The sequence below is a fragment of the Echinops telfairi genome, unplaced genomic scaffold, assembly GCF_000313985.2.
Source record: "Echinops telfairi isolate 266 unplaced genomic scaffold, ASM31398v2 ScPeMD7_6;HRSCAF=24_0, whole genome shotgun sequence".
Classification (NCBI taxonomy): Eukaryota; Metazoa; Chordata; class Mammalia; order Afrosoricida; family Tenrecidae; genus Echinops; species Echinops telfairi.
The window spans coordinates 16755690-16768044 of NW_022103902.1; the positions used below are offsets into that span (position 1 = coordinate 16755690).

At 42.9% G+C, this 12355-nt stretch overlaps 1 protein-coding gene across 2 annotated transcripts in view; it reads left to right on the forward strand.

Annotated features, from left to right (window-relative positions):
* Nucleotides 1-3265: 3265 nt before the first annotated feature.
* Nucleotides 3266-12355, forward strand: part of GAP43 (growth associated protein 43) — a 116034-nt gene continuing 106944 nt past the window's right edge. The window contains exon 1 of one of the 2 annotated variants that reach the window (XM_045286205.1): nt 3266-3389. In XM_045286205.1, coding sequence (XP_045142140.1) covers nt 3360-3389 — 30 coding nt within the window. In that variant the 5' untranslated portion in view covers nt 3266-3359. The remainder of the gene's footprint in view (nt 3390-12355) is intronic. The other variant, XM_004706413.4, reaches the window with a different exon arrangement.

Here is a 12355-nt window from a genome sequence, read left to right on the forward strand (position 1 = left end):
AAATATCACATATAGCTGGAGATATCCACACACTAGGAAAAATGTTTGCCAATTACATAACGGAAAGAAGACTAATCTCTAAAGTTTACAGAAATCTTCAATACCTCAGCAAGAAAAAGACAAATAATCCAATCAAAAATGGGCAGAAGTTGTGGACAGAGAAGTCACTAAAGATATTGAGACAGTCAACAAATATGAAGAAATGTTCACAATATTTAGCTACCTGAGAGGTAAAATTCAAAACAATGAGATACTATCTCACCCTACCATTAATAACAAAGTTTTTTTAAAAAGCAAATAAGAAATGTTGGTGAAGGTGAGGAGAGTTTGGAATTTATACCCTGCTGATCGGACTATGAAACCGTACAACCACTGTGGTAGAAAGCAGTATGCTGCTTCCTCAAAAAGTTGGGAATAGAAATCTTATAATCCCAGAATCCCTCTAGGTGGTATATCTCTGAGAGAAATAGGAGCGGTAACACAAATAGATATATCCACTCTCCATTAGCAGTGCAACAGTTAACCCTTTGTCCCAGGCAGGGACCCCAATATATCCACTCTCATGTTCATCACAGCACTATTCACAATAGCAAAAAGATGGAAATAACCTTAATGTTCTTCAGTAGAAGAATGGATAAATACACTTATTCTGGATTCTATGCAAAATTACAGAACAATGATGAGTCAATCTGTACTTTTCCATCCTCATAACATGGATGAACTTGGAGGACATTATGCTGAGCCAAACCACTCAATCAAATATTGTATAAAAAGTCAAGAAGAAGTTTCCACCATAACACAAATGGCTTTTGATAGCTATAAGGGGTGGGAGGGTAAGGGAAGGTGGGGAAATAGACTATAGGGAGTAGACCAATGTTAACTTGGGTGAAGGGGAAGACAATATACAATAAAAGGGAGGTTGACAAAGATTGCATAAGCAGAGAAAGACACTGGAAAGGTTATAAGAGTGAAAGGTAACAGGCAAATACTATTACTGTGGTGAGCTACCTGTGTGAGAGGGTGCATGGAATTACACCCATGAATACATATATATTTGACAGAGGATGTTTGTATATGTGTATTTACCTTTGCTGTGAATATAGCCATGCATGTGGTTGAGCCTGGGTGGGTGGGTGGGGGAACAGAGTTATGAATGCTTCTTAGACTTAACCAAACACCTTGAGAGAATGAGTTGCTGGGCCAGAGAATCAGGATCATTGGCTCAGATGACAATGAAACCAATTGGCATAACAGAGTTCACAAAGACAATGTTCCACAACCGACTTGGTGAGTAATGACTGTGATCTCGAAAGCTGCTAACTGCAGTCTAAGGTGCCTGTATTGTTCTTTCCCCATCCAGAGGAAAGAAGAGGGGTAAAACCCAAAAGGTCTATGGATGCAAGTATTCCCTGGATTAATGAACCATGCAAACATTCATCTCCAACACCCTAAGACCATAAGAACTAGTTGAGGCCAAGCTACCATGATCAACTGCTCTGAAAAGAATCGCATTAGGAGATCATGGATAGAGTGGGAGAAACCCAGAGTCATAAAAGAGATCCGGCTTGCTGGTTGGCTAGAGACTGGTGAGCGCCAAGCCCATGGCCCCTAATCACCCCTCAGGTCTGGAACTGAATTCCGCATACCTGTGCTAGAATAAGCCACCCTTTAAGATCAAAAGGGCAGCATTTGCCCAAAGACAAAGTTCACAGAATTAGGAAAGAAGGAGGAACAGAAACAGGAAACTCGGGAGGAAGTGGGATAATTGATGGTCCATTTAAGGAATTGCAATGGATGTGTGGATACAAAATGTGGATGCATTGTTGAATATAAAACTATGAGCTGCTATGTAAATCTTCATCTACTTCAATATAAAAAAGTTTTTTTGTTATGCCACAGGAGTAAAATAAGATGATATGTTCATTGGTCTATTTCTTCATTGCACTGTGAAGTATGAAACTGAGAAAGGGAGAAGATATAGCTTGAAGAGATATAGGAAGCTTACTCATTTTTGTTTGCACTTAATTCTGCAAACGATTTAAACAAAGTATGGTTCAAGGACCACACACACACACACACACACACACACAACTTGTTTTGTGCAGACTTAATATTTTTTAAAGTGACATTTCCTTCTTCTAACATTACGAAAGAAATTGAAGAGTTGGGCTTCAAGGTATATCTCTTCTTCTCTTCTTTTATTCTTGCTCCTCAAACTCTAAAATATAATTTTGGTAACCAGTAATATTAGGCAGACATATTGTTTCAAGGTGTTCAGCTTTGGGAGTAAAAAAGAAGAAACCATAATTTTCAAACAGGTTTTTGTGCATTAAGGAAACTACCATGTGATTTTAGATATGGATGCCAATTCCTAACTGTTAGCTACTGTTTCCCAACTAAGTGCTTGGAATGATTACACCACTAAATGTTCACATGTATTCTTTCAGGATACTAGAGTATATGTGAGATGTGGTGATAAAAGCATATTTATCTCTATATGTGTGGATCTGTTATTTGTACATGATAACACCATATCGATTATACATATGCCTACATACATATATACCGTGTAATATATCCTTTTTTTTGGAGGGAGCTTAACTCTTCCATAATTATTTGATGTGCATAAAACCTAAATGGCAGACATAACTTATACAGTCTGACTACAACTCTCTTTGGGAAAAGATTTTGTGTGTGTGTGTGTGTGTGTGTGTGATACTGGGGAAAGAAGAGTTACTAGAGAAATTCAAAGCATTCCTCAAGCCCTTCTTTAAAGCACATTCCATCCATTCCCCCCTAACTGGTTGGAAAATCCTCCTCACTGCCCCCACCCCATCACCCTCTGCAATGCAATGGGGAAGTCGGTGGGTAATTGGGTCCAGATTGGAGATGTTTAAATATTCATGAGGCTTGCAGGGGACTGGGAGGGGGTGACAGCCTAGAATGGGGGTTGGGGCTGGGGGAAGTGATTAGTCATTGAGAGCTAGTGAACAATTCTGAGAAAGAGACCAAGGAGAGAGAGAGAGAGAGGAGAAAAAGACAAGGAGGGCAGGAAAGAAGAGGCAGGGGGGCAGAAAACGGAAGGGGAGAGAGACGAAAGAGAGGAGAGAGCAAGAGGCAGAGAGAGGGAGAAGACAGAGCATGTGCGCTGAGCACTAGCTGTGGACCTTACAGTTGCTGGTAACTGCCCTGGTGTGTGTGAGGGAGAGAGAGAGAGGGAGGGAGGGAGAGAGAGAGCGAGCGCGCTAGCGCGAGAGAGCGAGTGAGCGAGCGAGCAGAAAAGAGGTGGAGAGGGGGGGACTGAGAAAGAGAGCAGGGAAGGAGAGAAAGCAGGAAGAAGGCGAGGGGACGATACAACCATGCTGTGCTGTATGAGAAGAGCCAAACAGGTAGAGCTACCGATTTTACTTCTTGCTCTTGTGCAGTGACCAGAGGACCATTCCCCCTGTAAAGGCAGGAGCATATTTTTAATGCCTCTGTTCTGGCCGCGCGGTTCGCGTGTCCTTAGCATATGGCAACGGAGGTTTGCATCTCAGCTTTGATTCCTTTCTGCCTTGCATGCTGTGGTGTGGGAATGCTGCTACTCATTAGGGTGAGGGGAGGGAAAAATATGTCTGTTTGGCGAGGAATAGGGATTTTGCCCCCTTTGGCTATTAAGTAAATGCTCAGCAGGCTGGGTCTCTGGTTTGAGGGTGTGGATGTGGGCTCTACCTCCGCGATGGGGAGGCACTTCTCTTTCAGCTGCAGAAAGCCGGGCTGAAGGAATAATATGCAGGACCGAGCCCATCGCCCTTTCTGTCGTACAATTTTCTCACATGTGCTGCCGGAGAAGCCTTATTTCCGAACATGCATGAGCTTTGAATGGGCTCAGGTATTTATGGAAAAAACATGTGAAGGGGTTTTCAAAACTGTTCCCCCACCCCATGAATGAATGAAACTGTGATCTGAAAGATTACATTTTCAAGAGAACCCAAAGGGAAGTGGGGCTGGGAGAGCCCGTGGCCGTGCGGAAAGGTGAACCCCCTTCTTGGGAGCGGGGCGATCGCGCGCCCGCTGGCTGGGGGCGAGGGCGGACCACGCCCCGGGGCGCCCCGAGCTCCGACGGCCGCCGACAGCAGCCGGGGTTACCTGTTGGAAAGCCGGGCTCCGCTCCGCCCTGCCCTGGCTCCTTTCCGGGGATCGTCCCCGATCCACCACGCATTAACCGCCTGAATAACTGGGGAAGGGCATAAACCTGGAGCCCCCTCCCTCCGCCTCCCACCGCCCAGGGTTTTGTTTTTTTCCCCTTTCAAATGGCTCGTTTATTTCTGGGAAGACCTTTGGGAAACTTGATTGGGGTGATTTTGGGGTGATTGGGTGGGGAGGAATGAAGAGTGGCTAGTCCCCCGCAACCCACAGTGCGGGAACATTCTCCAAAGGACGCTTGCCCACATTTGTGGGAGCACGTTTGAGCGATTTCAGGGGTGGTGAAAGAGAAAAATGGGCGTGGGGGGCGTGGGTGAGTGTGTGTGTGCGCGTTTGTGTGTGAGTGTGCGCGCGCGTGGGGAGGGGACAATCGGGGTCCCCAAAGCCCTTTGCAGAGGGATTGTCTCAGGGGTGGGGCGCCAGAGATGGGATTTGGGCATTCTTCCTGGGCAGGTACTGGGCAATTTGTAATACACTGGCTGAATCCGAAGGGGGTGAAGGATGGTCGGGAAGAAGCATCCGGCCCAGCCCGCACTGTCCCCCACCGGCCCGGAAGGGAGGGGTGCGGAGTGAGCCTGAAGGAGAGGGAAGAGGAAGAGGAAGGGGAAGAGACGGAATGTCAGAGGAGTGGGTGGCGAGGCATGGCAGACATGGAATACAGAAAGTCGCAGACACGCGGGGTTTTGTGTGTGGTCTGCGTGGGGTGTGGATGGGGCTTCTGACTGCAGGCACTTCCTAAACTGATCGACGGTTCCATTTTTCCTATGAGGGCATTTCCTATCCTCGTCTTCCTTCATTTAAATATATAAATGCAATAGATACAGGTGTCTGGGTTAAGCAGACTGCCAAAGAAACATTCGAAGATTACCCCACTGGGGAGCCAGGGAGATAAAATTTAGGAAGGCGGAGCCCTAAGGAAACCAATGCTATTCATTTAAAAAGCTTTGTAATTTTGGAAAGAAAAATACGCCAGTTTACAACTTGTTCCCACCCGATTTATACACTTACAAGTACACACATCCTCTTTGACAAAGGAAACCAAGCAAGATTTTCAGAAAAGGAATTGGGTGCGAACGAGGGTTCCTTTCCCAAAATGAGGACAGCTGCTTTCCCTAAGCCAGGAGCCTTGGTGGCGCCGCGGTTGAGCGCTCAGTGGCGAATTGAAAGGTTGGAATCCAGGTGGGGAATCCACCAGCCGATCCGGAGGAGAAAGGTGTGGCAGCCTGCTTCCTTAAAGAGTTACCACCTGAGAAACCCCCGGGGACAGCTCTACTTTGTCCTATCAAGGAGCTCTGAGTCAGAATCGACTCCAAGCCATGGATTTGATTGAGAACATTTTTATTTTGCCTTCACTTAGGTTTTATCTCACCGACATGATGATGTGCAAAGTGATGAAGCTGAAATTGAAATTGTATGTTTAGGGAGTGGTAGGAGTTCACATGTTGTCTATAGCATCCACGTACTTCATGTACAGATTGTCATGCATGTCGTCTGTGTGATGCCTGCGTGCCTTCGTGTGTTTGGGCATCATTCGTAAACGAGAGAGAAAATGAGAAGTATAAAAACTGTCCTATTTTACCCAGGCAGTTCATTAATATGTACTTATGTGTGGAATAGTCCTGTCTCTTATCTACTACTGTTGCATGTCATGTGTAGATGTAGTTACTATGTAGGCTGCCATTAAACCAGACGGAAGGAAATGGTATATTAAGGGCGTGGACTCCACCCCACACTGGCATTTCTATAGCAGGAATACTATGCGGGTTTCCTGCTTGTGCCTGAAATGGCCTTATATCATACGTGACGGAATCCAACCGAGTCCATCCTTCCGGCATCTATTCATCTCCCTCGTCTGGAACACAGAATAAAACAAGGGCAAAAATCTGCAGAGGTCTAAACTCTGCCACACCCATGGAATTCAGCAGAACCGTGGGAGGGGGTTGGAAGGCCTGCACTTCCTCCCTCTTCCACTAGAGCAGCGTAAAGAAGCAATCTTGGATTTCTAAGTTGTAATACATTGGCAATGGGCAAGAAGAAAGCATAAATGATCAATATTAGCGATTAGTTGCCATTCTCAATTGCTGGAACAGGAAGCAGAGATGGAAGTGGGCTGGGAAGGAGAAGATGGTCAAGAGGTGGGCCCAGGCGGACAAAAGAAAAGAATCCACTGAAATTTTATTGGCTTCTGACTTCCAAGTATCCTGGGGCTTACTTTAAATAGCTTAATTACCGTGCATACTGTAGATGCTGAAAAACTTGCAAGGTGTGATCTGTGTCCACAAAGCAAGAAAAATGGTGAGGTGAGTTGTTTCCTTTGTTTAAAAATAATGACCTGCTTGTAATAGAAGTGTAAAGAACACCATGCAAGCAAATAGTGCTCACCCACATTAGACTCCCCTCCCCAGCTAACAAAATAATTCTTATTACAGAGAGTGTGATATGTGATTGAGAATCCCAACCCTGCTGCACCTCTCCCTTGCAGTGTTGGCCACGTGTGGGTAGATGCAGCCGTGGTGCTTGGTGCAGGCAATTTTTCCCAGTGATGAATTGGATCCTGCTAAATCCGCCTGAGCCACACCCAGTGTCACCCAGGGACTAAGCGAATTCACTAAATAAAGGCAATTCTATACTTCATAAAATGGAAACGGTTCTTTTCTTTTTTTTTTTTTTTTTCATAGCCACCACACATTTCCAAATTTAAACAAGAAAAAAAAATTTTTTTGAAGGGCTTTTTTACCCCTTTCCCCTGATGGATTATCTGTACTTGCAAAGAACTTTTAAAAACACATTGGTATGTGCTTAGAAAATTCATGTAGAAATGTGCTAATTTCTAGTGACTGCATCACACCTCTACCCCGTGCCAGTGTTGTGTACAATGACCCTGGCTGGGTCTCATGCTGACAGTCTGTGCAACTTTTTCTGTTTTTCATTTGACTCACACCCATGGCGCCTGGAATAAGAATGTGCAGGGTTAATTCGTGTCTTGCTGAGCTGGCAAAACTACAGAAATCGCCTTTCATGTTTCCTGCTAAAGGGCAGATGCTGTAGCTTAGAATCTCCTTTGCTGGTGGTGTCTTGGTTTCCCGCGTTGAGCTGCTACCAGAAAGGTCAGTAGTTCGAAACCACCACCTGTTCCGTGGGAGAAAGAGGATGCTTTCTACTCCTGTAAAAAGTTAATCTAAGAAACCCACAGGAGCATTATACAGTGTCCTGAGTCGAAATGGACTTCAGGGTAGTGGGCTATTTATTTATTTAGAGCTTTGCATCCTTCATAATGAAATTGTCTGTGCTATGCCTTGGATTTTTACCTGACCCATTGGGAGGAGGGGGGACTCTACTTTCTCTGCACGTATGTACTAGAACATATGCACTAGCCAATTGCACCCCTTGTTCATAGTATTGATAAAATAAGGCAGCCTCAAGGTTCTCTCTATTAATAAATTCAAAGGATGAACATAACCAGGTCATTAAAAAAAACACTGCAGGGGGTGGGCGGGCAGGGAGGAGTATTACTCTTCATTAAGAACTGGCTTCCCTTTTGTAATAGAAGTGTCAGGCAAACAAGCAGTATCTCTTTTCAACCAAGTGATTTTAGGCTGGAATACCTGCACAGCCTTCTTTAAGGTGTTGGGGGGAGCACTGTGCTCAGAGTCCTTAGTCTGTGTCTCTCACTGATGCTGTTATCTTGGATGAATCACACAGTAGGGCTTCCAGGTTCTCTTATGGGGTGGGGATTGGAGACAAAACACCCTGCTTACTTGTCAGGATGAAATATAATTGATGTAAAACAGAGATTAATGCAAATGTAACAGAACGTTTAAAATTTGCAACATGAGACTTAAATAATTTCTGTTTTTCTAGAACTCTTATGTTTCTAATACGTCTGACTGTTTTCTGTTTGAGATTGTTATTTTTCTTGTCAGAGTTGATTCCTATGCTTGTGTTCTTGCTCCATGCCCTGTTTGTTTATTTGTTTGTTTTTCTCCCCGAACCTCACTCCATCACTTCCTACTCTTGAGATTTCATTTCATATGGTCTGTCAAGATGCTCTTGTTTCTTTAATCTTAAAAGATCTGCTCTTAATGCTATGCTCCCACCTCTACACTACTGTGTCTCACCCTCCCTTTAGAAAAAACAATCTCTGTAAGAACTACCCCACACTTATTTTTTTTCTCTTCTTCACCCCTCGTCACTATTCCATTTACTTTTATAACTTCAGTGGGTCCTCTCTGAAAAAGGCACATCCAGTGATTCTTCAGGATATAGTTTATCTGATATCTCTTTGGGATTTTGCATTGCTAGCCAGCCCTTTTCTTCAAACTCTCTCCTGACTGGGTTTCTATGACAACTCTCTTCATTCTCCTGGCTCTCAGTTAATTCCAGTTTGGTCTCTTTTGCTAACTTCTTTCACTTGATTCCCACCAACATACCAATGACCTCCCAGTTCATGATCTTCATCCATTTTTCTTACATTAACATTCTACACACTAACCCTAAAGTATTTAATCCATCCTGAGCTTTAATCACTTATCAAAGAGTTATCCCTTGTAAGCTTCTGCCTCATCATTATCTGTCTAGTTTTTCCAAAAGACCCCATGTTCCTTAAACAAAATCACACTCTGTAGCTTTGTTTCACATTACACTTGATTTTGGTTAAAAATATTTTGAATCCATCATCTGCTTTTCAATCCCACTATGAATGAGCCTTGGTGGTACAATTGGATAAGCTTGGACTACTAACCACAAGGTCAGTAGTTCAAAGCACCAGCCAGAACATGGGAGAAAGATGAAGCTCCCTGATCCCATCAAGATTCACAACCACAGTAACCTAAACAGGGTCACTATGAGTCAGAAGATAGGAGCCCTTGTGGAATAGTGGTTACAAGTTTGGCTGCTAACTGCAAGGTCAGCAGCTTTACACCACCGGACACTCACAGGAGAAAAATGAGACCTTCTACTCCTGTAAAGAGTTACAGGCACAGGAACCCACAGGGACAGTTCTACCCTGTCCCATAGGGTTGCTATGAGCTAGGATTAACTCAATGGCAATGGATGAGGGATGAATCCAATTGATTGCATGGCAGTGGTTTTAGCCTAGCTTTGATCTTCATCATCTCTCATCTGGGCAAAAGCATCCCTACTCACATCTTGTTCACAATTTTTTCTTGCACACAACCTGAGTTATCTTTACCCATAGAAATCTGGTTGTAGTTTCCCTGTTAAAATCCTTCCGTGGTTCCTATTAAGTATAAGTTAAAATTCAAATGGCCTAACATGGATGACATGACCCAGTCTTGCCTACCTTTCCAATGCCATCCTCTAATACCTACCCCCATCTCTCTTATGATCCCATGTCAATATTTATACTTTGGTGCCTTAACTTATACTGTACTCTTTGCCCATAGTGCACTTCTTTCTCATCCTGGGAAATTTCCATTCTTCTATAAGAGTTAGGTTTTTTAAACAATTATTGACTTACTAGGTTAAGACTATGACCAGCTTTAAAGAACAGGCAGAACCTTGTGTAGTTGGCTGTCCAGTGCTAGCCGAATGCTTGGTACATAACCATGGGTAACTTGTTTGCAAAATGAGTATGAAACTAGGTTTGCAGTCCAAAGTGTGGTATGTCCAAGTTGATCGAATCACTGATTGTTGTTTTTAATTTACTGGCATCCATATATATAGTAAAGTAGAGCTGATAATCATTTTTTTTTTAAAATTGACTTACAATGGAGCCCTGGTGGCACTATTGGGTAAGCCATCACTCCATTGGAGAAAGAGGAGCTGTATGCTCCCATAAAATTTTTCAAGCCCTTGGAAATCTATAGGGTTGCTATGAGTTGGAATCAACCTAATGGCAATAGACTTGGTTTGATTTAGTTCAGGCATTGACCTTCAGGCATGACCAGCAGGCACAAAATGAAAGCAGGCACAATATGAATGCATTTGTAGTCTGTGTTTCTCCAAACTACCATTAATTGATACCTATGTGGAAAGCTCCCTTGAATGTATCTTTACCAACTAGTGTGCTCAGTTCGCCATTTGAGTTCACTGAGTTCCAGTTTAGGTCGGAGGTCATCACCATCTTGGGTGTTCATATGTCCTTCCTTCTGGACTACATATGTTTGCGCTTTTTGCTTGCTCCATATGTTTACCAAGTAGACTCTGACTCACTATCTTGCTACTCCCAGTTGACATTTTTTACTTGATCACACACACTAAGAAAATGCATGTAGTGTTGGCCTGTGCTCGGGGCTGTGCGATCAAGAATGAATTTTGCCGTCATTTGTGTTTCTTTCCTTCCCACTGAAGTAACCACATAATAATAATTTATAAGGAGAATTTTCACATGCAGGCAAAAGGAGGGAGAATGGTAAGTAATCCTTTAAATATCTCTTAAATAATCAAGAACCAAATCAATTGTGTGTTTCTAGGCTTAGATAAATTGAAGAAATTTGGATTTGGGAGTCAGAATATTGTGGCCAATATGGGGTACATTGCAACCACATGAAAATGCCCTTTGCTAGATTTTAATTAGCATATTTTATCTGATTGAATTGATATGAACTTGAGAAAAGCAATAAACTTGTATATGCAGTATGTCTTCAACTGCTCAAGTTGGGTAGTGTTTCTCAAATGCCACCCAATTTTCTTCTACCTCATGCAGTGCCCCCATTCTTTTTCCCATTGAGTTTTCCTCTACTCTTCTCTGTTTTGTGGGTCTGAGGAGAGTTTTTCAAAGTACTAGTGCCAGTTCATGCTAATAGTTAATGAGGGAGGAGATGGAACAGTGTCCCTTCCAATCTTCTAAATAGTGTCCCTTCCAATCTTCTAAATAGACAAAAGAAATAAATAAACCTTTGTCCGACACATAGTAGATTCACAATATTTGTTGAAAGACCATCTTGATGGGTTATTAGGGAAGATGTTTCAGATAGAAGACCATTCTTTAAAATTTTTTTCCTCTATGTTTCATGTTCATTTTTAGTGTCATTTAACTTTGTTTCTCAGAGTCCTATAAAGGAATGTCTCAACACTGAGATGTTTACTTTGTAAGTGTCCTCCAACTTAACTATCTGGGATGTTATGACTCCAAAGGCATGATTCTGCCCAAAGTTTTACTTTCAAAATGTTCTTTCTGTCATCAAGTCAATTCTGACTCCTAGTTACCCTGGTAACCCAACCTACTATGCCACCAGGGCTCCTTACTTTAGAACTTGGCACCTACTTAATTTTCCTGGAGCTCTGGTCTCCCCAATATGGTTTGAAATCTCAGGGACAAGAATGCATGTAGCAACACCAGTGAAACATAACCAGCACATTGTGTACAGTCATACTCCCCAGGCAATGTTCTGATGTAAAAGTTGCCTCTGTTGCCCTGGTGGCAATACGGTTAAGTGTTGCACAACTAACCATGTTTATTATTATTATTTTCTTTTTGTAGCTCAATTTTTTTTATAGATCATTGTGTTGGGGACTCTTACAGATACTATAACAATCCATAAATCAATGATATCAAGCGGACTTGTATAGATGCTGCTGTCATCATTTTCAAACCCTTTCTACTTGAGCCCTTTGATATCAGCTCCTCTTTATTCCCTCCCCCCACCCTTAATAAATTATATATATACATATATATTTTCATATCTTACACCATCTGATGTATCTCTTCACCCAGTGTTCTATTATTCATCTCCCTCAAGGGGAGGTTATGCAGCCATCATTATTATGAGATCCCTGCCCCCACTCCTTTCCTGCACCCGCATGGAATTGTTACTCCTGTTACTATTTCTGAGGAGTTTATCCTGGACTCCATGTGTTGAATGCTCTTATCTGTACCAATGTTCATATGCTGGTCTAGCAGGATTTGCAGTGTAGAACTGGGGCCATGATAGGGGGAGGGAGCATTAAAGAACTAGAGGAATGTTGTGTGTTTCATTGGTGCTGTACTGCACCCTGGATGATTTGTCCCTTCCATGTGCCCCTTCTGTGAGGGAATGTCCAATTATCAATAGATGATGGGTCTCTACTCTGACCCCTCTCCTTCACAAAGATATGATTGTTGGTTTTGATCTTCTGATACCTGATCTAGAAGACCATTCTTGTGTATATACATAGAGTAGGTTTTTTTGGTAAAAGCACTCTGAGCTCTATTGGACCTCCTCACCAA